The sequence below is a fragment of the Montipora foliosa genome, chromosome 5 (genome assembly GCF_036669935.1).
Source record: "Montipora foliosa isolate CH-2021 chromosome 5, ASM3666993v2, whole genome shotgun sequence".
Lineage (NCBI taxonomy): Eukaryota > Metazoa > Cnidaria > Anthozoa > Scleractinia > Acroporidae > Montipora > Montipora foliosa.
The window spans coordinates 2,043,582-2,070,163 of NC_090873.1; the positions used below are offsets into that span (position 1 = coordinate 2,043,582).

A 26,582-nucleotide genomic window follows, 5' to 3' on the forward strand; every position below is an offset into this window, starting at 1 on the left:
ATTAAAAACCATGTTGGTCACAAACGCTTATAGAGTGTTTTCACGTGACGTCACGGCGGCCATGTTGGTGTCCCTGAACAAAGGAACCGCGACCATGTTGGTGTCCCCAACTAATCCTCCGGGAATTGAGCTCTATTATCATGCAAATCTTTTCTTTTGTTTTGGTGGAAAAACAAGTTTACCGATCACGTGAGTGAAAACACTCTATAAAAATGGATCTCCGCTACGACTAAGTAAATTCCAAAAGCAGCAGAAGGCCGTTGCATTCAGTATTGAGCGGAAGAGAGGTGAGCGCGGCGTCCGTTTGAAAGGACGCGCACAAAAAATTATCCAATTAAATCTATATTCGTCAATTCAAGGAAAAGCAACAAGGGCCCATCCCAAGCTTTCCAGGGGCAAAGACTTGCATTCGAATAAAACAAAAAAATGGGAAAGGCTGATTTTTTTTTAAAACTAATTGTGTTAAGTGCCGTTTGTGTCGCCAAATCAGTTCTCTTAGTAGTCACTTATGTTATTAATTTCCAGCTTGTAACGTTATGTGTATATGTACTCGGGTCTCCGTAGTGGAGCTTTGCTCTGTGGAGATACCCTGCCTAGTGGCAAAATTTATGAATAAAGAAATATATAAATAAAGAAATAAATAAACATTATAAAAGCCAATATTTTGAAAAGCAATGCCTTTTTCCAACAGTGTTTTGCATTTTACAAAGAGTAAGTTCCCAGTTAATGCTGGGCCGTTCCAGTCCTTTGTGGAGGAAAAGAGACAAAATTGTCATCTAAAAAAACAGATAGGCCGTTGGCCCCCGTGCACAAAGAATTGGAACTACCCAGAGTTCACTAGTAGCTTGCCATAAGCAAAATAGTATATTGGAAATTGAAGTAATAAAATTTAATTCAACCGGGCTGATAAGGTCAATTGAATATCGGTAAAAAGATTCAAAAGAAAGCATCGCATCGTTCATTCGACAGATGGATAAAATCTATGGAATAGAGTCAGGCTGTAAACGAGATCATGCTCACATCAAAAGAAACACATACAAGTTCACTTAAGTGAAAAACATTTAATTTGACATCTCGAAGAAAATCTAATCAAACTTTATGTGAATAGCTCCCTTGATACGTTTGCTGTGGTTACGACCCGACAGTGAAAAAAAAAAATTGCATGGATAGCGATTTGTCTGCAGAAACAAAACCAAGCATACCATAATTCATAATTCTGAGTTGTTACACATCTTTCGCTTTTCACGAGAGACGAGCCGCGAAATACCAAGGACCAAGGATTTTCTTGGGGGGTGGGGGCGGTATTACGATTGTCTTTCTTGTATTTTACGGCTTGTGTCTCGTCGATCAAAACTAACAAACGGACAAACAAACAAACAAACCATACTTAGCTCGTTTAGTGAAAAAAAAAACACATTTTCGTTCTTATTCTCGACCAGGCAGCGGCCATGTTTATGTACACTTCTAGATTTTGTCAGAGCTCAAAGAAACACTTTTCTTTGCTTCTACGCGCGTTCTTCACGCTTCGCTGTTCAATCCACCCGAGGCATGCGTGACAACCTCTTTCTATCTGAAGATTAAAACGGTTCCGCATCATCCGGCGCATCTAAGTCTTTGTACTGGACAATCTGTCTTGGGTCACGGTGGAAACCTCTGTTATCAAAACAAAAACGATTAGGAAATTGAGCGAGCTCGGGCAATTGAAATCGCGCGTGGAAGGAGACGCGGGCGTTGTGCTGCGTGGAAAGCAAATCGATTTTTGCGACACATGTTGATCACCCAATTCCGAACCGCAATGGTAGAAAATTCTATTTAACTAACCTTTCGCTCGGTTTATTTCGTCCTCCGCCACCGTACCCAAATCTAAAATAAAACCACCTTCGATTAACATTCTTTCAATTGGATCACGACACGAAAATGTGCACTTCGCCCGGTCCTTGTCAGAGTAAATGCAATGTTAATTTCCTATCTGGTTTATTTGTTTATTTATTGCTTTTTTTCCCACCTGACGATGCCTTCGTGCGACGTTCGTGCGGATCGAGATCATCCTGTTAAGCAGGAACAAGCGTGTCCAAATTGATCACAATTAGTCCCACAAGGAAGTGATTACGAATAGACGATATTGCTGCAGTAGCAAGCCCTTGTCAAATAGTAAATTATAGTTGATTACAGTTCATGATAGTTTAAATGTTCAAATTCTATTCGATAATAGCCATGGAGGCCAAGAACCATGATAAGAACGTTAAGGCCGATTTACACGGTACGATTTTTAGCGCATGCGTCAAGCTTACGACAGGCCTAAGACATAACTTACGATTGTCGCAGCGTTTTAAAACATGTTTTAGAATGCTACGACATTTTTTTCGCACGTACACGACAATCATAAACGAGTTGTAGGCCTGTCGTAAGCTTGTCGCACGCGACAAAAATCGCACCGTGTAAATCGGCCCTTAGGTGTAGCCCGCGCGTAGCAAGCGCTAAATGGGGAGGGAAAGAGTATTCGCTCCGTCTCCCTCTTTCCTTCTCTTTTAGCGCTTGCTATGGAGGCTACCTTAGGTGATGTTAACATGATACCGGGGCGACTTTCGAACCGGAACGAAATCACCCCGGTTCCCTCACGTGGCTCTGTATTCATTCACATGATACCATCCGAAAATGTCATTCCGGAATGACTGATACCGACGCGAGTTCACCTCGGTTGTTGCACCGGAGGGAGGACTTCATTCCCGTACGAAATCCAGCAACAGTGTCGTGTAAACGAAGAACCACCACTCGCTTCGGTATAAACTTGACCTCTAGGTGGACTGGAAACTGGAACGGGTGGCCCAAATCAAGTAGTCATCCCGGTAAGGAACTCGCGCCGGGGCGAGTTTTCTCATGTAAACAGCCCCTTAGCCTCCATCCTCAAACAATGGACGTTAATCTTATAGACTTAAAGGTCTAAGCTCAAAGAAGGTTGTAACTCACACAGTTTCAAGTAAGTTATGATGAAATAAAGGTAGCATTGCCTTCAGTGCACTGAGTCGTCGCGACTATCTGTTCACAATTTCATGCCAGTCGATGATAGTTTTCTCCGGTCGACCACCCATAATATAGTCAATGAGTGTTGCTGCACTTTGTTTTCGGCATTTTCTGGCGACACGGGCTAACACTAAAAGTTCGCGCAAAAACGCTTACCTTACCAAGCAAGCGGTAAAAGGGGAGGGAAAGAGGACGGCTGAGCGAGTGCTGAATTGGTAGGAGACAACACTTGCTCTGTCTTCCTCTTTCCCTTCCCTTTTAACACTTTAACGCTTGCTACGTAGTCTAAGTTCTAATGCTAACCTGACTGAGATAAACTATCGCCGACTATAATCAAACCGTTCGAAAATAGGAATGGTAGCTGACGACAGCGGACAACAACCTCTCAAACTATCATCGACCATCACGCATTGTTTGTCAAGGACTTGAGAGAGAGTGAGAGAGAGAGAGAGAGAGAGAGAAGCCAAGATAATGTTACCTGCGTGGCTTTGGCGGGAATGTGTGTCCTCTTCCATACATCTCGTGCCCATACCCTCCATAGCTTGGTGGAGTATAAGGACCGCGGGGGCCTGGCAAAAACAATTGCACGGGTACTTTTTACACTTTTGTCGCCTTTCACTCAAAAATAAAAGGGCGAATAAATATTTTCAATTAATTGAACTTTGACTATGAATGACTAAATTTTCTTACGAAAAACTTACATTCTTTTCACGTTACTAACACCTAGTTGCTACGTTGTTGATCGGAGTTGTAGTTTTGCGCTCATAGTTTGAAAGAGTTTAGTTCATCTACTACAATCTACAATAGAAGAACCAACGTTTTTCTGTATTTTCCCTCTCACAAACAATCAACCATCACAAGTAAAAGCCAAATCTAGCCACCCATTTCTCAACATCTTGGAAACGCTTGGAATTCGCTCGTATCCTTCTCACCCTGCCTGCGCCAATCATCTGATTAGAGTCATTGTTTATCTGGAACAGCGGTTCATTGTTCACTTACCACCGTACATCATCATTTGGGGTCTGGGTCCCCATCCCATCATGCCTTGCGCATGTTGATGTCCATACATTGGCCCCATCTGGTTCCCAGGCGTGCGCTGTGCGGCAGGAGCCTCGGGTATGTGAGGTCGCTTGGGATCTGATAGGTAGTTATTGAAAAACTCCGCCTGCAGAAGAAATTAATGAATCAAAAATTGAATGGTTGCCATTGAAAAAAGTTTCAATGCACACAACGGTATCTATGGGTTATATACTTTTCACATGTGAGGCCCAAGGAAATATAAAGCCTCTTTTAATAGCGCTTCACTTCTCAAACGATTTGCTCTTCGTTTTGAAGAGCAACACATAAGTTTCAAATAGTTGATTCCCACGTTTCAGTTGACGACGATCTCGAATATTTTTACAGATTCAATGTAACTCTCAAGCCGCACTTTGCGATAAACCGGTGCTGTTGCTCGCTATCGCCTTTGTGTGTAGGAACGAGAAGAACAGTACTCGATGGCACAGGACGTAACGTGACTATGACTTCCGCTCTGATTAACAAAACTTCAGTCACTGACCTCGCCGGACGAGGGTTCTTCTCAGGACTACAATCCTGAAAAATCTATTGGAACACACAGGCGATTCTCGAGCTAATATTTTGAACATGTAAACAACGTTCATGATGTTGATTTGGGTTCAAGGTTTTTGGGACGGATCCAGGGGTGGTTCGGTCGAACCTCCTCAACCAATAGTTCTTGTTTGAAATAGCACACAATTTCAAACATACCAACCACGAATCTTACCTCCAAACACTCACAAATTACATTTCCAATCTTTGCCTTTTCAAGTCTCATGCAGGGTATGCTCCTAGACACCCTTAGAAAGGCAGGCCCGATTCACCGAACCCCCCCCCCCCCCTTCCTTTGACGAAATCCTGGATCTACCCCAGTCAACTGACCGTAGGGGCGGGGGAGGGAGCAGAACGAACTGCTGGACAAAGGCAGTCGCACACGGAAGTGTCCCACTATTATTTGTACAGGTTTGTGCACTCACCTGAACGATCTTAAAATACTGCAAAGCGATAGCTTGAAACTGAAACTAAAGGATAACAGAGAATCCTCACAAACCTCCATTCTCACAGCTTCTACTTTATCCATGTGTTTGTTGAAGATGTGTTTGCGTACAAAGTCGGGTCCACGAAACTTCTTTCCACTCAATGGACAAAGCCATTTATCTTTCGCCAATTCCTGTGTGTTCGCCTCCACAAACTTCTCCGTTTCATTAAGTACAGTTAAGCTGATAACTTTGCATCACAAAAATCATGCAAAAAAGTAGCGAGCTTTATTTATAAACGATGCCGGAGATTTTAAGTTAGTTTGCTGCATGAGGTGTCGTCTTTACTGATAGAGGTCTCATTCCCTTTTACTCGAAATGAAAGTTGTGCGTACGTTTTTCACTTTCAAGACGCTAACCGCTCGACCAATTAACCTGAAATTGAGCCAGGTTGTTGCCAGCAAACCAATGTCTGCAAGTTTCTCTGCTCTTTTCCACTTTAAAACAAGAATGTTTTTCCTCACAAAGCACTCGTTTATTTTCCCTCTGACTTAACCACCCAATTAAAGATGAACCAACGCACTAGTCAAAAATCTGAAACATCTGAGACACGGTCTATTTTCTAGTCTGAAGTGTCAGCTGTCTCCAGGCCCCGCCCCCCTAAGGGACGGTCTCTCTCGCCTGGACATCACTTAAGGGGGTTGGGGCGTGGAGACGACTCATCCCAAATACATCGTGTTGTGTTTAGAACCTTTTGACTGAAATTTGACTTTTTAATTGGCTTTGAAAGACGGGAAAAGTGGTTACACTTTGATCAATAACCGAGCAATGAAGGGCAATGGGCTGGATACCGAGCCGGCGTCACAAATTGATTTGCATCGCTGTTTTCAAAGAACTTTCTTAATGCAAAGCAGTTTGTGACGTCAACCCGACACAAACCCTTTGCCCTTCATCGCTCGGTTATTGATCAAAGTATGACCATTTTTTCTGTCTTTCTTTGTCTAACCCTAACCCAATAAAAAGTGAAATTTCAATCTAAAGGTTCTAAAAACAACACGATGTATTTGGGGTGATATAAAATGGAAAAGTGTGTTGAGGTGATAGGCACTTTAATATTCTGTAATTAGCGTTTTTTAAATCAATAAATTTGTAACTTGAAAACTCGAAAGGATATGCCTCGGGATCTTTCTTCCCTAGCTTCACGATCTCCTCGTCTTTTAACGATTCTTTCTCCTGCAAGAACGGGTCGAGCTTCTGGTTTAAGCTCTTCTGCCACTCTTGGACTGTGGAAGGAGGAAAACAAAAGCAATAAATAAAACCCCCAAATCACAGCACCTAATTACAGCTTTCTATCAGGTAGTATTATAAAAAAATAATAGCCTGATTTGAACCTGATATTTGGCACAGTGAGATACCACCTTCTCGTAATAATCCAAATTCGTCCCAAATAGTGGAACCAATTTTGACAAGCCAACTTTTGGTATTTATGCTTGAATATTAATACAAATCAGGATATTACACATAATTAATTTGTCTTGAAATTGTCGCTCTTCAGTAGGTCTAATACTAGAGCGATTTTCAATTGAGTGTCGAAAGTAATTAGCGAATTGCTTTGGTTGTGCATTATTTCACTCAGTGACTGGTTCAAAGTTCTCGCGCCACTTTTTCAACCAATCAGAAGTGAAACCTAAACCAATCGTGGCTCGCGCGTGCATATTTTCCCGCACTTTGTCTCTGCTACGTGTAATTACTTCGAGTTTTGATTGGTTCACTGGATTGTCTCCGTCCTTTTTGATTGGCCAAAGTAATTACTTTGGTTTTGGTTTTACGACACTCGATTGAAACTCACTCTAAAGTGTGATTTGTTTGGTCCATAGTGCAATAAACATTGAAGGCCATATCTGCATCTGTACAATTTTTCATTTCCTTTGGAAAGCAGGGACACATTACACATACACCACTTTGAAAACGCTCCGTCTTTCATGCTCCAGTAGCTATTCCACACTGCTATTTTCATTGGTCCCTTTAACGTACAGCTTCTTTTCGTTATCAGGGCCACTTGTATAAAGGTGCATTGTTTCTGTTGTATCAGTTATTGTTTTGTTCTCCAATCACAGACCGCGTCTGGAAAGCTACAGGGTCTCACTGGATAATTATGTCCAGTAAGTATGTGTAATTATGGCATGGGCCAGAAGGCAATTAAGGATTAATTCACGAGTATTTTCAAAGTTTTAATAAAACAGCCCGAGTCGCGAAGCGAAAAGGGCAATTTGAAAAAAAAAATTCCTTAGTTGCACAAGAGTGCATTGCGATTACATGTTCATCACATAAAGGGCAAAATCATTGAGGGAAGTCCGTTCAGTGCCGCGACAATTGCAAGTGACAATTAACACGTTTCCATTCGGTTAAAGTTCAATTCAATAAATTGATGCTGCCATCGGAAATAGCGCTTAAAATATAATTAGTAGTTTAATCTGGAAGAAGAATCTCTTGTAACTTCGCTTGTTCTTGATAAGCAACTGTTAACCAGTCAGTATCAAGTAATCATGCCCTCTTGATTACCAAAAGTACCCTCGTGATTAAGGAAAAATGCCCTCCGTCTCAGCCAATTAGCATTCAGTAATTTTGCCCCGTATGTGATAAACCAAGTAATCAAACGAACGACAACTCTAATAAGCGTCACGAAGTGTCTCCTTGTTCTTCTGCCCAACTTGAACATCACTGGTTTCTAGTGGTTACTGCTCATAAAGTAGAGATAAACACCTACAAGTAAATTTATTTTATTGATGAAAATAGGCAGAGAAATGCTTAGACCTAACGAGACACTAGTTGGTAATTGGGCGCGCATCGAATAACCACCATTTTTTGGACATAAGTGTGTTAGGCCTAGAATTCTAATTTTTAAAGTTCAGAGGGTTCGTGTTTCTGTTTTAATGAGATACAAAATGAGAGAAAGGTGTGTGTGGAATGTCCAATGGCTCTCTAATGTAAAGACACATAGACCTTTCACAAATGGAGCAACAGTAGTTTCACTAGGAGAGAGGTTTGCAAGGACAGTTTCAAGGACTTTCAAGAAAGGTGTGAACCCTAAAAGCCAAGAGATAACAACATTAATTCTTTTTTGGTGTCGAAAATTTTATTCTCGTCCTGGTTTGGAATAATAATTAAAAAGTCGAATTGACTCGATTAAGATCATGTAATTAAGGCCTTCTTTCATACTACACAATGGTTTTGGAATTGCCAACATCTATGATATGATTCTAGCACCATCGAAACCTAAATCAACACGATACCATAATAACCCTTTTCAACATCCATCATGACTTTACTATGATTGACGACGTTCAGCCTGACGAAATATTCCACTTTAAACCTTTTTATTGCGCTCTGAGTTAAGGAAGTTATTTTAACAATTGAAGTGTTTAAAGACATTATACCTTCAGCAAGCGCGCATTTGTCCGGTGTTGCGCCTCGCACGTGTATTATTCCGCATCTGTTGGGCATCTCGTCTTCGTAAGGATAATCCGAGCCATTGTAATAATCCAAGGAATGAACAACACGCAGATACAAAATCAAACGATCCAAAACACGAAGCAGGCTGTCGTCACGTGACAAGTCCACCTCAGACTTCTCCTCACCCTCTCCCTGTGAGGTTGTTCTCATGAGTTCCATCTCTTCGCCTTCTTCCTCCTCGGTCGCGTCTTGTGAAAGCGATGCGAGAATGGGATTTTCGATGGGGAGGTCTGTGATCTCCGCCTCCTCGGCCGGTTTGGCTTCGCATTCTTCGCCTTCTTCTGTTTTCTAAAGCCGCGAACAAAACAATAAAAAAACCTGGCAGTCTGACAAAAGAGTGAAACTGGCTTTAAAACTCACAAGGGAGAGGAGGGGTTCTGCGTTGTTAAGGGCATCGACTTGGTCATGGTCACTAATAACGAAAAAAGATCGAACTCTCAGGACACAAAATCAAAGGAAGTGACGAAATTTATCCCAGCATACCTCGGCTGCTTCTTTTTCCGCTTTCTCTCTCGCCTCAGTTTCCTCCCTGCTTTCTTTCTCGTACAGTGCAGCTTTCTTGTCCAGTTCCCGGACCAGCTTGGCTGCAAGTTTGATGTCGTCTCGAATCACTTGTTTCGCCGTTGCAGCTCCAGTAACAGCCCGAACTCTCCGAGACAGATCCCTGTTAACAACTGGACTAAGTTCCACGTCTTTTACCTTCATAAAAAAAAGAAGACAAAACAAAACAGCACAAACAACAATGATGTTTACCGGATAGACCATATTTAAAAATGGCGGCTAAGTAATTATTCTTTTGTCTTTACATGCTAGCCTCGTTAGCACGAACAAATTCAAAGGGAAATTTGTGCTCCAAAGTGAGGCTAGTGAGGATAATTAGCAAAAAGACAAAAGAATAATTTGTTGGCCGCCATTTATGAATACGGTCTACAGACACGTTTTTCCTTCGACGGATTACTTTTGCCTTGCATTCCTAGCGAATGGCTGAAAACTCACGTGTCAAACTTACAGCCAATCAGAGACAATAGCAAAAGCGATTGCGATTGGCTCGTTCGCGTTTTCCCGCGTATAGAGACGACTGCATGTAAAACGACACTTTTCGTTACGATTGGTTCATTGATTGTCCCACTTTGATGCGATTAACCAAAGTTATTACTTCGGTTTTGGTTTTATGGAACTCGATCAAAACCGCTCCAGAGTACGGCTAAAATTCGACTTTGCTTTAACAAAACTCAGCTATATATCACTACTTGTTCTCGCTTTCTGTGAGTCAATTGGTTCATACGGTGCTACGCGCCTCGTTGATTCCATATGGCCTTGTACAAAACACAGACTCGGAATCTAATTTTCGCTTAGATCTTTCAACTTACTCGTATGTTATTCAAGTCCCAACAGATTTCTTTAATGCTCACGCTCCGGTCAAAAGTGATCCATCCACGTCTGAAAAACCTAGGAAATCAGAGCAGCAAACAAATGAATTTATTGAAAAAAACATAAAAGAAGACGAACTCGTTTCTGTGGGGTCGACTACTCACTTTCTGTCAGGACTTGGGTCCGAGAGCGCTACTCGAAGAAATCCCGCAAATCTCTTACAAACCTACGAAAAACAAGTATAAAGTGATTACTTTAGTGTTTGTGTAAATGGATGTAATATAATATCTGTGATGATATTATTGGAGTGATTTAGGAGCATGTGATTAATGTATATATGGGGTGTGTGACAGGGAATAAATCAGTTGCAATGCGGATCCCGTGTGGCCTCTGTACTTGGGTATAAAATACTAAAATTACTTTGGTTATAATTATAATTATTATCATCACTATCAACACCATTGTTATTGTTGTTGTTGTTATGATTTTCACTCTTATTTTATTATTATTACTGTTGATTTGTACTTACAGCAGCAATATCAGCTTTGGATATGATAGGTGGCACGCTCCTCATAAACAGCGAGAATGTCTTGTGCAGCGCACGCGGTCCAGATGGTGGAATAGCAACAAGTATCTCCTTTTCTTCACCAGTTTCCATTTGTTCGCCTTCCTCTCTACCATCTTCTGTGGTATCTTTCTCTTTCTCTTCCATTGTAGTCTCTTTGTTATCTTTTGTGACTTCTTTCACCGGAGTACTTTCCTCTACAACTTCTTTCTTTTCTGCGATTTTGTTGGAGTCTTCTTCGTGATCTTCTGCCTTGTTCGAATCGACTTCACTTGATTTCTGCATTATAATTAAATAAGGTAAAGTCTGCCACGAGCCTAGAAGACCCATCAGGCCGGCGCTTATCTTCGGTTTCTGTAGCATGAAGCGACAAGGAGTATTTCTACACCCCCCTGGATGGGATGCCAGTCCATCGCAGGGTTACCCACAGCATTAGATTCGCCGGTACCCATTTATACACCAGGGTGGAGAGAGGCACCGTGAGACAAAAGTGCCCTGCCCAAGAACACAACAATGTCCCCGGCGAGGACACAAACCCGGACAACTCGATCCAGAGTCGAGCGCACTAACCATAAAGCCAATACACTCAACAAAATTAATAGGTTTTGATTGGATGAGGGCAGTACATTTTATCCCATATTGTACTCTGGAATTGGGACTTGTGGTTTTGTTTATGACACAAGTTTCTTGCAATCATTTATTTGTTGCCTAGCCATTGTACAGGGGGTCGGTCACTACATCTTCAACTCTTCGTGAAAAAAAGTAAGTGGGATTTTTAAAGGTGTTACAAACATAATTAGTCCTGAAGCGTTTTGGAATGGGCACCCACGGTTCATTATCCTTTCAAAAGGAGACTAAAAAGGTGAACTAAATGCTGCACAAGACCTTTCTCTCTTTTAAATCCTTACATGTGACCATTCAAATGAAAGCCAAAGAGCAGTACTTTGGTGTTGCTTATTTGACCACAGAAGGTGATTTTAACTCTTGACGTTTTGACATTGTAACTAAGGGCGCATTCAATTGACCCTATTCCGGAATAAGAATGCCTGAAGCGATGATTTAAAACGGTATGTCTGGCGCTTTGAAGCAACAAGGATGATAAATATATGTTTAAAATTGCATTTTAGCAAGTGTTTGAAATTTTCATGTAAATCTCCGTAAAAACGAAGGATTTCTAAATTCTATTCCGTATTCCTCTTCCGGAATATTGTCAATCGAACGCACCCTAAGTTTCTAGAGAACTTTACCTGCAGGGATGGTTCAGCAGATGCCACACTTGATGACTCTACTTCCATGGACGACACCACTGCATTTGTGACCACCTTTTCCTGAGCTTCGCTGCTCGATTCAGGGATCATTTCAGCATTCTCATGTTTTATGGCTGTACTGACACCATTGTTGCTGCTGCCCACTTGATCAGCTTCTTTCTCCTGTGAAGACACAGTGCTCTCTGGCCCCGTAGCTATGCTACTGCTTTCTGCTGGAAAAGTTTGTTTGTTTTCTCTTGTCTGTTGATCTTGAGTGGAATCGACAGCTGTGTCATCTGATGAATAAGAAGGCACGAACTGAATGATGATGATGATGATACCCATTTTGTTACAGTGTCAAGATTTTATAGCCAACCACAACCCCTAGATACTAGTAAATGATGATGATGATAATAATAATACCGGTAGCTGCCCTGCCATTGGTCAGTCACTGTTCAAGGCACGTCATTATAGCATGCTCCGTCCAGTTTACAATGCAATCCTTAAAACAGTTGAACTTTCAGATATGGGAGACCAAACAACAACATGGTACAAAGAACTACAACCTTAAGGCTGTGCTGAAAACCAGGATGTAAAAAGTACTATGGGACATCCCCATACATCAACATGTCCTTCCTAGGAATGGTGCAAATAAACCTGATATTACAGTCTGACTGACAACAAGGAATGCTGATGGATACTAATTTAAGGGACTACATGTATAATAATTAACATTGGACAGATTCAAGAAAGAAACAAACTGAAAACAGAGAAATATGCTGATCTGAAAGCAAGTCTAAGAAGACTGTACCCCGGTTATAGTGTTCACCAGGTTAATGTAGTTTTTGATTTTCTGTCAAGGTATCATAAAGAACTGATTGATAAATTGAATACCATAGGGGTCCCTGATACATGTAGTACAAACATTATTAGAAAGTGCCAAAAGTGGATAATTGTTCGAAATTGCAAAATTGTGAAAGCTTTATATATTATCAAGTGAACCAACATACATTGTACATATCTGCCATTTACATGGAATCACTATATAGGAAATTGCCCAGATAAACGTATCCAAGATTTTGCTAAGTACCACACTTGTAATACAAGTTACCGAAAGTTTAGATAAACAGAATGATAATAATAATAATAATAACAACAACAACAACAACATTATAACGTCACTCACCCGATGTTTCAGGTTCTACAGCAGTCTTCAGTTCAGTGGCTGCCCCTCCTTCTGTGACTTCTCCATTACTGCTTGTGCTTGTCTCAGGCTGGGATGACCCCACTGCAGGCTCACCAGAATCTGAAAATAACAGAGAACTCTCAGTAGTAAAACAAACATTTAAAAAACATCAAGGTAAAACCACTTTGCAGTGTTGTCTGGAATAAAATAATGTCTAACTTACATTAAATACACGCCTCTCTTCAAAACCTTTCAATCTCAGGGATAGCAATAAATACACGTAATTTCCACCTTTTATAAACACTGCACACACCTGAGTGACATTTTATTAGAAGAGACTCTAAATCCTTTACTCATTAACCATTTCATCTTCTTGATAAAATACTGCATTCATTTTGGGGGAGGATAGCAATAAAAAGCAAAAATGCATCCCTGGGGAGTAACGGTGGCTTAGCGATGATCAATCTGACTACAAGGGTTTTTCTCTGGTTTTCCACCCTCACCAAAATTGACTGTCAGTTAATTACATCTTACTGTGGGCAGATACCCTCAGTAGGTATAACCTCTAGTATCCTCCCCTTTCATTGAACTGAATGAATAAAGTTGCTAATACATGGACCCTTTACCTTCCTTCCTTTGTCAGTGCTCCTGATAATTAAATTAAAATTTTAAAACAACAGCTTCATGTACACGTGCAATGATCAATGAATAGTCAAAATAGACATTTAAGTCACTGATGATCAAACTTGAAGACCATTTGAGATATGCCTCCTCATTCCAATTAGGTTGAAACTGACAATTTTGAAGGGAAGACCTTACACAGCAATGACCAGAACCAGTTTGCTGACCAGCGGTTTTTGTTAAAACAATGGTTTGATGGGGGTGCTCAGTCTTGCTGGCTCAAAAAACCATTTTAAGATTTTTGTTTTAAAGCACAGTGCCATCAAACACTTAGATGTACATGGAGCTGATGGAAGAAGCTAAATGTGACATGATACAAAAAAAGTTTTCAAACTTGTGTCATACTCAAGGCATTATCAATTAATATAAGGTTCTCTTAATTAATTAAGTTAACCCTTTGACAGCCAAAACGGCCTAAACTGGCCAGACTTACTGTTTTACTCTGTCTACAAGGCTGCTGCCTAATGATCACCCAGTCGCCCTGGGTGCCTTACTTGCGAGCACAGGCAACCAAAGTTCTGAACGAGTAGCTCGAACGGGCGCCTAACTTATCACAAGGTGATTCATCTTCACTTCTGGGCTCTTGAAAAAATGACTCGGGCTACTAACTTTTAATGTTGGAAGCCCGAAGGGCTCTGGAAAAATTTTCTTAGGCAGCAGCCTTGGTCTAACGCTTGACGATTTTACTTGTCAGTGGGGAACCCCCAGGAGTCAATGGGGTAAACCAGTCAAAGTAAAAACACAATCTACTTACATGTATACTTTTCATTACATAAGGAATCACAACTTACTGAAAAGTCAGGAGGATGCGGCAAAAAAAGAAAGTTACTGTACAGGTGTAATTTGTTGTTGCCTGCCAAATTAAGATTTTTCACCATGTTACACAGTAATTCTGATTGAAAATAATTCTTTCACAGCTCACTGCTGTAGGGCAAACTTCAGTCTATCAATCAAGAAACCACACTACGCAAATGAAAATCCAAAACCAATTAATTATTATTTTCCACCAAGAGCTACATGTACACGTAGATATGCTATGGCAGGAATAAATAATTAGAGCGGTTTTCAAATGAGTGTCGTAAAACCAAAACCAAAGTAATTACTTTGGCCAATCAAAAAGCACGGAGACAATCCAGTAAACCAATCAAAACTCGAAGTAATTACACGTAGCCGACACAAAGCGCGGGAAAACATGGACGCGCGAGCCATGATTGGTTTTGGTTTCCTTTCTGATTGGTTGAAAAAATGGCGCGAAAACTTTGAACCAACCACTGAGTGAAGTAGATACAAAACCAAAGTAATTTGCTAAATACTTTCGACACTCAATTGAAAACCACTCTATTACAAGCTTCTTCTTTTTAATAAAACTTTACCTGGTTTATTGTCAGGTGAAGAGGAGGCATCAGGATGCTTTTCTGTATTCGAGGAGCTTGTTGGTAGCTGCATACTTGTTTCTACAAGACTTGGTTCAACTCCATCAACCCCTACAGTGAAAATTAATTCATAAAAGTGAAGATCAACACTAGAGTCAAAATAATACTAGATTCAGTAAAGATGAAAGAAGTAGCAAAAAAGGAGTTCAAATCCACATGTGATGCTGAGAATTAATACATGTACATGTATGCACATTGCGATGAAATTAATAGAATAACTTAAGGAGGGCGCCTACTATTGTTATTGCACATAAGATCTGCGCATCTCGAGATACTTGGATTTCATAAGGGTGGTGCTTATTAATACAGGGATATTTTTGCGCGGTTTAAAACTATCCGGAAGTAGTAGATCTTAGTAAGTATTCTTGGATTATTGACTCAAATTTAGAGCCTGGGGATTAATTTAAGTCCCAAAAACTTTTCAGGCCCGAAAAGCCATTTGTGAAACTGCCAACTGCTTGTTTTGGAAAGCCGATCTTTTAACATGTTTTCAAGCCAACTAAAAGAAAGATGTCTGTGAAGTTTGATGACTTAAATCCTCTCCGTTCTTGAGATACAAAGGGAATTGTGACACCCAAAAATGGCCCGTAAAGTTTCGCGACTTTCGAGAAACAGGCCCCAGGTTACTAAGGCACGGTTCCCAGGCCATAATATACGGAGGTTACAAAAACAATTTAATGGCTGTAGAATGGAGAAATTTATAGGAATATTTACACTCATTTTGTCAAGTTAGAGGTTTGCTTTTATGGATATTAGATATTACTTAAATTCTACTCCAACATGAAGTCAATTTTCATTTGTTTCTGTAGTTGTTTAGTTATCAAAAGATGCGCTTGTCCCACGGACAAATCACGTTAAAGATGTACATGTCCGCACTAGATTTCTACTCATCCCGGACAATCGGACATAGGCTTTGGTACACCCTGTAATACAGTGTACGTGTACCTGGTGGCAATATATCCTCATCTATGCTTGGTGCCTCAGCCTCCACCCCTGGAGGCAACAGTTCTTCTTCCTTATTAGTCTCCATAGGTGACATCTCTTCTCCAGGGGGAGCTGGTTCAGGTTCTGAATCTGATTCTGACTCACTCTCACTTTCATCATCATCCATAGCATCATAATAGTATGGCTCACGATGACGTCGCTTCCGCTTCTTTTTAGGCTCTTCATCCTAACATGAGACAACCATTTACAATTATAACTTTCTATTGTTTTGTTAAGTTTCTAGGTTTTTGGACAATACAACTCAGGGACCCTCACAGAGGTTTCCTGCCGATGTTCAAAAACACTCCATCATAGTCTAAAGCAACAAATGTAGCTCTTTCCACTTGAGTACAATGTGTGGGCTCTTAAAATAAAGTGTACCTAAGCAGCTTAAGGCAAAGTGACACACTCTTAACTATGTAAGTACATATACATGTACATGTAAGTAAATAGTTCATTTATCAACACAGACACAATTATAGAGCTTACAACAAAAACAGTGAGAAGGTTCCTGCGCTAAAATTAGTACATGACCAAAATCAAAAATCTAAAATTACACAGATAAGATTAGTGTAGTAAAATGCTTCTAAATATCTGAGAATGCTACTAGATCTAATCATTTGCATTCTCAGAGACCCAAAGGGCAGTCAGCAATACCTATACTTTACATGTACCTAACCATCAAAAAGAAAAACAAGTCATCTTTAATTCAATAGCCTCACCTTTTTACCAGTTTGCTCTTGGTTGACCTGCCCTTGCTGTGGCTGGGATGTCTGTGGTACCTGTTGCTTATCCTGTGCAAATGCCTGATGCTGCTGGGCTTGCTGTGGATCATAGCTCCCATAGTACTTTGTGCATAGAACACAACAAACAACATCGTTAGAGCGAGTTTCAATCGAGTGTCGTAAAACCAAACCAAAGTAATTTCTTTGGCCAATCAAAAGGACGGAGACAATCCAGTAAATCAATCAAAACTTGCAGTATTTACACACAGCCGACACAGAGAAAAGGTGACTGTGCACCTGCAAGCCACGATTGGTTTTGGTTTCACTTCTGATTGGTTGAAAAAGTGGTGCGAGAACTTTGCACCAATCACTGAGTGAACTGAAGTAATGCAAAACCAAAGCAATTTGCTAATTACATTGTATTTTCCACACTCAATTGAAAACCGCTCTAACAGTGTCATTAATAATAATTCACACAGGCCTCAAAACTGCCAAAAATTCACCAGAGGCCCTAGTGTACCGTATGTCCCAAAATGAACAGCCAATTTTGATGCCCAAAACAACATGTCCCTTACGTCTAAGCATTTTCTACAGGTCTAATTCAAGAAATGAGGTAATGTAAGGGTCAGAATTAACCCTTTGCCCTCCAAGAGTGTCACTTGATTTTTCTCTGTCTAGCAAGACATACATGAATTTTTATTTTGTAAACATGTTGATGGGCAGGTGGCTGGCACAGGGATAGAAACATCAAAAATTAATAATTAAGTATTTTATAAGACCCCAATGGTTGTTAAGTCTAGTTAAGTCTAGTTGATAAGTCACTGATTTTAAATGGTTAGCATTAAGATTGGGGTTAGGCATACAGTGCATGATAACCGATTCTACTTTTCTTTCTGGAACTTCAAACTTTATTGTATTACATTTTTTTCCAAAATCTGCGCTTCTAAATTCGGGGTGCGGCTTCTCTAAGGATGAGGCTTATACATGGACGTTTACGGTAATTTTTCTAAGTCTCACTTTATATCATTTACGCATGTGAGAAATGGTGGTTGTCGTGAAGGCTTGGAAATAGCTTAACGACTTCAGTTGCTGATTCAATGGCTTAGCGGTTAATACAGAGAAGTAATCACGCATGTCCTATGGTGCGAGGGTTCGAATCATTGGAGCGGCATGGAATGTTGTGAAAGTTCAAGGTAAGAGGCACAGTCCGTTGGTAGTAAGCAAGGACAGTAAGGGGGAAGGAGAGGGAGAGACAGTAAGTGGACAAAGAACGGAAGGCAAGGGAAGGTGTTTTCTTTTTTATTCCCCCTAAAAATCCAGGCCCCATTTCTTTTAATTACAATTACATCCCCCCAAAAAAGGGAAACCCTTTTTTAGACAGTTCATAATAACCTAGGTTGAAACAAAATGACATAGGTTGAAACAAAATGACCTAGTTTGGTTGCAAATTAACCTAAGGAACAAAATGACCTGCAACATACAGTACATGAATGAAGCTTCATATGAATGCGAAAGGTACAGTACAGTACCTCCAAAAACACCTGTGCAGTGCATACCAAATCAAAACTGTACACACACACACACCACTTTCTAGTAAGCCTGGGATGTTACCAGTATTTTGTCCTCAAAGGAGCTCTCTAAAGATTACAAAGTCAGCAAAGATCAACTGTCTTGTACTGTGCCTGACTTGACCCTCTGCATTCCACGAGGGCACCCTACATGTATTACTACAACGTCTTAAAGCACAGAGTTCACATTCAAATTATTGCCTACCTGTTGTTGATAATAAAGTTGCTGTTGATGATAATACTGCTGAGCCTGTTGTTGTAGCTGCTGCTGTTCAGGTGTGGGATTTGTCACTGAAATCATACTGACATCTCCATTCTCCTTCTTTTTTGCTGCTACTTTTGCAGATGCAGGTGGAGGTTCTGAAGGCAGAGGGACTGAAGATGGTGACACAGGGCCCGTATCAGGAATGGTATCTGAAAGAGACAATTACAATTACCGGGTACAAAAAATTGTAAATAGGGCTTGTGCTGTATTTAGCTAACCATAAACACCGGCATAATAAGCCACAGGCATGTAAAGCTCAGAAGATATAATAGCAACCTTTAGATTTGAGAATGACTACATGTAAGATACATGTAAAGAGGTATTGACCTTCAGGGTTAAAACTTGATGTTAGCCAGGTAGCCCATGGCCACTTTAAGACAATGTCATACCGGGGTGACTAAAAGTTGAGGTTTATTCGGCTGATATGCAACTACGATACCAAACTATTCAGAGATTTTAAAGTAAACTGTTGAAATAAAATAAAATAAAATAAATAACAAGTTGTTTAATTTGGCCACCTTTCGGTTCTTTTCCCCCAACTTAAATTTCACTGAGTCCTGCAAACGTTTAGTTTTTAAGTGGAAAATTCAAAGAGGAATAACCATTAAGAATTCTGAGACCCTAGATCCATCATGAGACACTATTTTGATTTTTCTGGTGCCAGATGACTCCAGCCTCACCCAAAGTGCTTTGCTGTTTTTTAAAAGCAATCCTCAAGAAGTGCATTCATGTGAATTCAAATTATAGAAATCCAGGGCCTCTTAATGATGTATTGGGCAATCATGAAATCAAAGAAAATAGCCCGGTTGGCCACCAAGCACTGAAGTTAAAGTTTTAGCCCTGGACCTTACTCATTAACAAAAAAAAATTAATGTGCATACAGTCAAACCTCGATTACCTGGATATTTCGATTACCTGGACTTACTTCTCTGGCCCCACTTGTTCATGTGTATTACAAGTCATTTTTATGATCTGCGACAAAACATTTTCCCTTCAAATTATGAGATGAAAGGTTTCAAGGTTTCAAGGTTTCAAGGTTTTATTTGCCATGATTACATATAATGTATCCGATTTAATAAACAAAATACAAAAAATTGTAAAGAAACTATAAGAGCTTATGGAGCTATGGGCTTCCTCAAATTAGACTAAGAAATTAAGTTTAAGATAGCACTGGGACGTAATACAATATATTATTAAAAATACAAAAGAGTGCACACACACACATTTATCCACAAAAATACAAAAGCGTAAATACTTCGAAGCATTTGATGCTACTAACTATAAAGAAGAAATCTTTTAAGGTTTTTGCAAAACTGAGCGGTAGATCCAGATGACTTAATTTGACTGTCAAGGGAATTGAAAAATTTAGGGCATTGGAAGCGGATTGAGAATTTTCGTATATTAGTTCGAACTAATGGGATATAAAAATTGGAATTAGATGAGTTTCTAGTGTTATAAGGATGAATATAATTAGCCAGTACGTAAACATGTCATTAAATGAATTCGGAAGTAAACCTTTAGAGAAGAAAAACATAAACTTGCCTAAATGAAACAAAACAACATTACTGAATTTTAAAACTTCGAGATCTCGAAAAATAGGATCTGTATGGGAATCAAAGGGAACTTTAGCAACAATTCTAATTGCTTTCTTCTGGAAAGTAACTATTCTTTTTAAGTTAGAATTATAGGTCAATCCCCACACAGAAACGCAAGCCTGGTTTGAACTAAAATAATTTTTTTCGCTTCAAAACTCAAATCTGTATGCATCGTGCTCACACACGCCATAACTAATGCAGTGCACTTCACTGAGCTCTGATTGGCTCATATTGACTCTATTGCTAAGTGAAATTCCATGCCCCATGAGCTCAGTCAGAGTAGTTTGAAGAACACCAGGTAGATTTGTATCAAAAAGAATTCATCACGTCCACAAAATGAAAGCGATCCGTTCTTTCCATAAGAGATAATAGTCAATTTATTTTGCAATTAGAAAAAGGAACCAATTTGCCAACTGAGTATGGTGTCAGCAAACTGATTTACATTATTTTTATACTAATGTAAAAACGTTTTTGGATTACTTTAATTTATTGTAAAGAATTGTAGGAGATATTAATATTTTTTGGGCTACTGTTAATAGTTTTTCCAACAACGATTTGAAATTGTGTTTTATTCCAGCATGAGTATGTGTTACCCTTCTCCGACTCCTTCAGTTTTGTTTTTGGCTCATTAATATTCATATTTTCGAATATCCGGACTATTCAGCCCAGTCATGACGATTCAGGATAATCGAGCTTCGACTGTACTCCATTCTTAAGATCACTGATGTACATTGTACATGCTGTTTCCAAGGTGATTGCATGTATTTAATGTTAATGACTGTACCTTTCTCATCACTCTTTTCAAATTTCAAGGTTTGTTGACTTGTTGATGCACTGGAAGGTTCAGCTTCCTTCTTGCCATCAGCTGGTGAATCTTCAGTATCATCACCATGCGGAGACATCAAGGGATTGGTTGAAGAACGCCTTTGCTCTTCTGGAGGAGGGGATGGTGGGCAGTCCAATACATCAAGGTCGCTGTCTGTACCTCCCTCTAGCTTGATTACAACTGACAATATAAGACAGGACTGTCATCACTAAAATGCTGCTTGGTTGTCACTACATGTGTATATTTTATCAAAGGGCCTCATCCAAATTATTAATATTTTGGCCATTTTGTCATTATCACAGCCAGAATTTGAGTAATGCCAGAACCCTACATTCCTCAGTCAGTAAAATTTGTCCTGTTGTCCGGGACAATTACATTGTCAAGGCTGTTGCCTAACAGGAGCCCGGTAGCCTGGGGCTCCCAAAGAATAGCTCTGGGCGCCTTAATTCTTCACAGCAACACCTTTCACTTCATATGTTGGGCTCCTAAGTTCTCAGCGTTTAGCTCTGAGGGCTCTTTAAAATTTTCTTAGGCAGCAGCCTTGATTGTACATGAAGATTTATGCTTGGGCAAGGTACTTTCTCTGAACCACCCCTCCCCCTCCCCCTCCCCCCCCCCCCCCCCCCCCCCCCCCACTCAAAAGATGCAAAAATGCCTTGGGCAAGTGGGTCATAAAGTTTGCTTGTCTGATGGGCAAGTTGGAATTTTAACTCTTTTCTAACCCTCACTCTAACTTGTACTTATTTCTATACCTGAATCAAGCAGTTTCATAATACCATCAGAGTTATCAATGTCCAAAGACAAACTGTCAACTCTTCCTGATTTCAACAAATTCAGAAAGACAGACAGCCGCCGTTTCATTGCTTTCTTAAATTCTCTTTGACGAGAAGCTGCCTCCTTGGGATGGTACTTTGTTCGGAACCTTCAAAGCAAAACGAAAGATAAAAACACACAAAAATTAGCTTGAAACATGACGAAACACACTGGAAAAATAAAAACAATCTTTCCACCTCATTTAACTTACTCATTCACCTGTGAAGAGTTTCCTTGGATCCATTTTGTATTATGACTTTAAAACACAACAAGCCATTTGCTATTTCTATAGCATGTTTGCGAAAGAAGACTTGAGGCCAGATTAAACAAAAATGAACCTCATAATGAGCCGCAGGAATTAAACAAAACTCTTGATCACTGCTAACAATCTTATGCCTTCTGCATTGTGCAGTATGATAGTCGATTTCTAGGCATTACGCCTCATGCAAAAAAAAGGCCGATGTAAGGTTAAAATGCGATGTATTAATGCTCCAATATGGCTTTGTAATCTCATGCATGTGTGAACAACAACACAGCCCGCTGCGAAAGGAAAGGGTTGTTAACTAAAGTTAGAAACATAAGCAATTAAACAATGTACACTTTTATAAAGAAGTAATAATATTCAATTATTAAATGTGATTTCCTTCCATCATTTACAGAAAATTAACTTGAGGTAAAATTCATAACTAAAGCTGTAAATAAATGATTTTTCATTTCAGAATGGCCAATTTCATAAAATGAACTGTCACAAGTCATAAGCAAAAATGAATGTAATAATAATGACACAAGGAGATTCATGAACTATTTTTCTCTGTTCTCATCAAATTTCAAAAATTGTGTGATTCAAGAACTATGACAATGCAATTCACTTATACAATTTTATACCAATAATTATTATTTAGCTTTCTATTAGCCCTTCAAGCCCCAATAGGTGCAGTTTTTCACTGTACGCACACAAGCCACAGAGTCTCCCATGGCCACATCTTGACCCGATTTCTGAAGCATGAAGCAAATGAGAGAACTACAACTCTCCTGGAAAGGATACCAGTCCATTGCAAAGTTATGCCCAGTTTTATAATCAATTTGTCACCGCTACCCATTTCTACACCCGGGTGAAGAGCTGTATGGAGTTGTAAGCAATGTTTCTTGTAGGAAGAAGCAACACAAAACCAGGCCTAATGAACCAGTGACTCTGAGGGGTGGGAGTTTTGCATTGCATCACAATCAGTCCAACCTGTTTTCCACCAGGTTACCATTTCACATTATTAAGTCAACTATTCCTGTGGCAATTTAATCCTTGTAATGAGAAAGTTCTTGACAAGATTTAATTAATGAAAACTAGTAGCCCTTCCCTGACCAACAACCAATCCATTCAATGCAAACCCACTGAATGAAAAGCAGACATTATCATAATAATATCCACTGTAATAACATTATTGTGAAACATACCATTCGTCATCCTTGTGTTGTTGGAAGAAATCACTCATTTGAGTTTTTCGAAATTCCAGTTTGTATTCTTGATACTTGTTGAAAGCTTCTTCATCACCAATGTTGTCATCTTGTGCATTTAAAAACTGTTTGAATGTCATCATGGCAGGTGCATGGTTACCCTGGGGTGCCTGTGTCTGGGGCTCCATATCAGGCCTAAGAAGAAAAGCAAGAACAGAGCAGAATAATAGTAATAGTAATCAAGTGACGCTATAATCTTCGCAGTTATGAACGCAATTTTTACAATTGCGTAGATTCATTTCATATACCATTTCACCAGTAATAGTAATGATAATAATAATAATAATAATAATAATAATAATAATAATAGTTTTGGATGGCTGTCTAATCATTATTATAAATAAAGGTTAAATACTAGTGCACTAGGGTGTCACCAATAACAACATGTTTTATTTATTATTTATTATATGTTGCATATTACAATCAGAATCACAAAAACTTCAGCTGTGTAAAATAAATAAATAAATATTTATAATAAAGGTACTGACCTCCAAAAATAACTATACATAGTTAACCTCCAACATAGATAACAATCAAATAGTTGTTATTTTTGAGGTTATGGCAGAAGTAAACAGAATTTGTATTGGTTCTCAACCTTGCTCCAAGGGTTTTTTGGGTTCGAACTTGCTGAGATGCTTTTTGCTTCGCATCATTTACAAGTAGTATACCTTGGTTGTTGCTGCTGCCGTGCATCTTGCTGTGACGCTTGCATCTGTTGAACCTCTGGGTGTGACCATGTGTTGTGGGGTGCAGGCACACCCCCATATGGGACACTGTAATCACCTGCATTGTGGTAAGGCTCATCCCTGAGACAGCAATGACAACAAAAATTAATGTTTAACACTCTGGAAGAACAAGTTTCTTTAAATTCCTCATCAAATTGCTCAGCGGAACTGCTTGATCGGGAGGTCTAAAAGGCACTATGGGCTGATCTACTTCACACAATGTTGCAAGCACAAATACTCTCCACATTTTAATCTCTTTGCTGCAGTTTCTTTTGAACTTCCACTGTACATGTAAGTCCACATTTTCATGGGCTGCTTTCATGGAAACCAGGCATATATTTTTCCTTAATGTTTCCATAATTTTGAACAAAATGATTTTCCTAATGCCTTGACCTATTTTCACATACATGTACCTGAGAGTTGCTTTGTCCCTTCATTTTCAAAAGTAAAACCAAACTTGAACGTTTTTTTTATCTTCAAAGCATATCACAACAACTCATCACTCTTTTTGTATTAAAAGAATTTAAACTCAACCACAACAAACTCCCTCCCTCACATTAATTTTGTTTGAAAGATCTGTCACCTTTGTATCAAATATGCTTGAGGCCTTACACAAGCAAAAGTGACATACACAAGTAATTAGCACCTTCTGGCCAAAGAAAAGGTACCAGCGGTCAAGACATGACCACGTTTGCATCGGTTGGTTGTGCTTTAGCTTGCATTGTTGTTAGTGGAAACAAGGGCCAGTCTACACTGAATTCATCAAAGTGAAATTACAAAAGCCATTCACCATAAACCCAGTCTTGCCTTTGACTATCACATTATTTTTAGTTCAATTACATAGGTGATTATTGAAAATTCTCTGCGCTGATTGGTTACACTTGAGGTGATTTTTACATGATAATCACCTAGCAGGTTTTTTCAAAATGGCCACAAGCCATTTTGTCAAGGTGACAGACAAAGAAATTCATAAATAATGAAAACAGAGAAGAACGTTTCAAGTGACGGTTTTTGGAATTGCATAATTATTGCACATTTTCAAGGAATCACCTACGTGATTATCCTAAAACAATAATTATTCACCCCAGGCTCAGTGAATATTGGTGAATAAAAACGTTGACTTTATCTTGGTTTTTATTCACTGATATTTGCCTCGCCTTTAGGGAATAATTGTTAAGGATTTGAAAGGGGTTATGGTCTAAGGCCATTTCGATACAAAGAGGAGTCATTCCAATGTAAACATCAGGCCTTGGCTGTTCAAAAGGTGGATAGCACTATCCACTGGATAAATCACCATCCAGCAGATAAACATTAGCAAAACCGATAACATTGACTTGTCCAGTGGATAGTGATTATCCAGTAGATAGCGCTGTCCACCCTTCAAACAACTGGGGCAGGTGGATTCGACACAACCCAAGGGTGCCCAAAATGTCACCGAAAGTTTCCTCTTGTTCATTTGACCCTAACCCTAGCTATTTTTAATATTATTACTGCTCTTGAAGTGACAGATGAGTAGAGCCTGAACGAAACATTCCAGGTAAGCGTGCTTACCTTAAAAAACAATAACAGTAACCTAGGTAACAAGTGGGTTTTTAGGGACTTAACAACTGCTTTGAATTGGCAAAGACTCCCAAATTTATACGTGAAGTTCTAAGTGGAATTAGTACACGTATTGTTTTGTTTCCGACTCAATAAAAAAAGTACAAAACAACATAGCAATGTAACAGGGTAACTAAAATCATCTCTGATAGTTGTTGTTCTTGCATCAAAACGACTCTACTTCGTATCGAAATGACTTGCTTCAAAATGACTTTGCAAATGAAACAACTTGTATCAAAACAACTTTGCATCGAAATGGCCAGACCCATGCTCATAAACAAATTCTGCATGGTTAACTTCTGATATCCCCAGGCTTCAAAGTTGCCAATGAATGAGAAACGTTCTCAGGTTGTCATTTTCCACCTACAAGACTTTCGTCTATGTAGTCAATGCCCTTTCTCTGACCACATTTCCGTTTCGTTTGACTTAAATTAAGATCGAATGAATAGGGACTGTTGATAAAAAGATATTGGCTTTGGATTTTATGACAAAAAATCCTTTAATTACCAATCTCTTCGAACTCTTTTCATGGGAGGACTCATTTCATGGTGTCTCCCAGCGCTATCTCTTCTTCCTCGATCGAATTCACGGTAGTCACCGCGTCGTCGATTTTCCCAAGATGGCTCCCGCCTTCGATCAGACCATTCATCTCTTCGAGAGCTTCTGTCCTCGCGATCACGTCTACGATCGGTATAATCGCTTCTCTCGCGTCTAAATTTATCTCTTCCGCGTCTCCTATCGTATTCATCGTCGCTGTCTCCCATCTTTAGCGTTTTTCTCTGCGAATGACAGATCTGCAAGATAAAGAAGAACAAAGATGGCCGACCATGTGGGGCGATCCCAGAAAGCATCGAAAAAGCGGCTGAAGTGTACTCGACCCACGCCCTCACGAAGAATCAGGAACGCCTGACGTTTTACGGGCA

General features: G+C 39.6%; 1 protein-coding gene across 5 annotated transcripts; it reads right to left on the minus strand.

Annotated features, from left to right (window-relative positions):
* Window positions 1-1,046: 1,046 nt before the first annotated feature.
* LOC138003342 (serrate RNA effector molecule homolog) lies at window positions 1,047-26,504 on the minus strand. Of its 5 annotated transcripts, none has more exons than XM_068849361.1 (22): window positions 26,167-26,504; window positions 24,004-24,141; window positions 23,276-23,470; window positions 21,766-21,935; window positions 20,972-21,193; window positions 18,533-18,741; window positions 16,757-16,858; window positions 15,996-16,221; window positions 14,991-15,101; window positions 12,937-13,056; window positions 11,751-12,046; window positions 10,468-10,782; window positions 10,103-10,164; window positions 9,938-10,016; window positions 9,051-9,266; window positions 8,492-8,855; window positions 6,229-6,337; window positions 5,129-5,282; window positions 4,021-4,186; window positions 3,500-3,590; window positions 1,822-1,863; window positions 1,047-1,653 (listed from the first exon to the last, which is right to left on the minus strand). In XM_068849361.1, exons 1-22 carry the CDS (start codon window positions 26,421-26,423, stop codon window positions 1,578-1,580), a joined length of 3,720 nt encoding a protein of 1,239 aa, XP_068705462.1. In that variant the 5' UTR covers window positions 26,424-26,504; the 3' UTR covers window positions 1,047-1,577. The 5 variants fall into 5 exon arrangements, with proteins under 5 accessions (XP_068705462.1, XP_068705461.1, XP_068705460.1 ...); XM_068849360.1 differs by having other exon boundaries at window positions 4,024-4,186; window positions 16,757-16,882; XM_068849359.1 differs by having other exon boundaries at window positions 16,757-16,882.
* Between the last annotated feature and the right edge of the window lie 78 nt (window positions 26,505-26,582).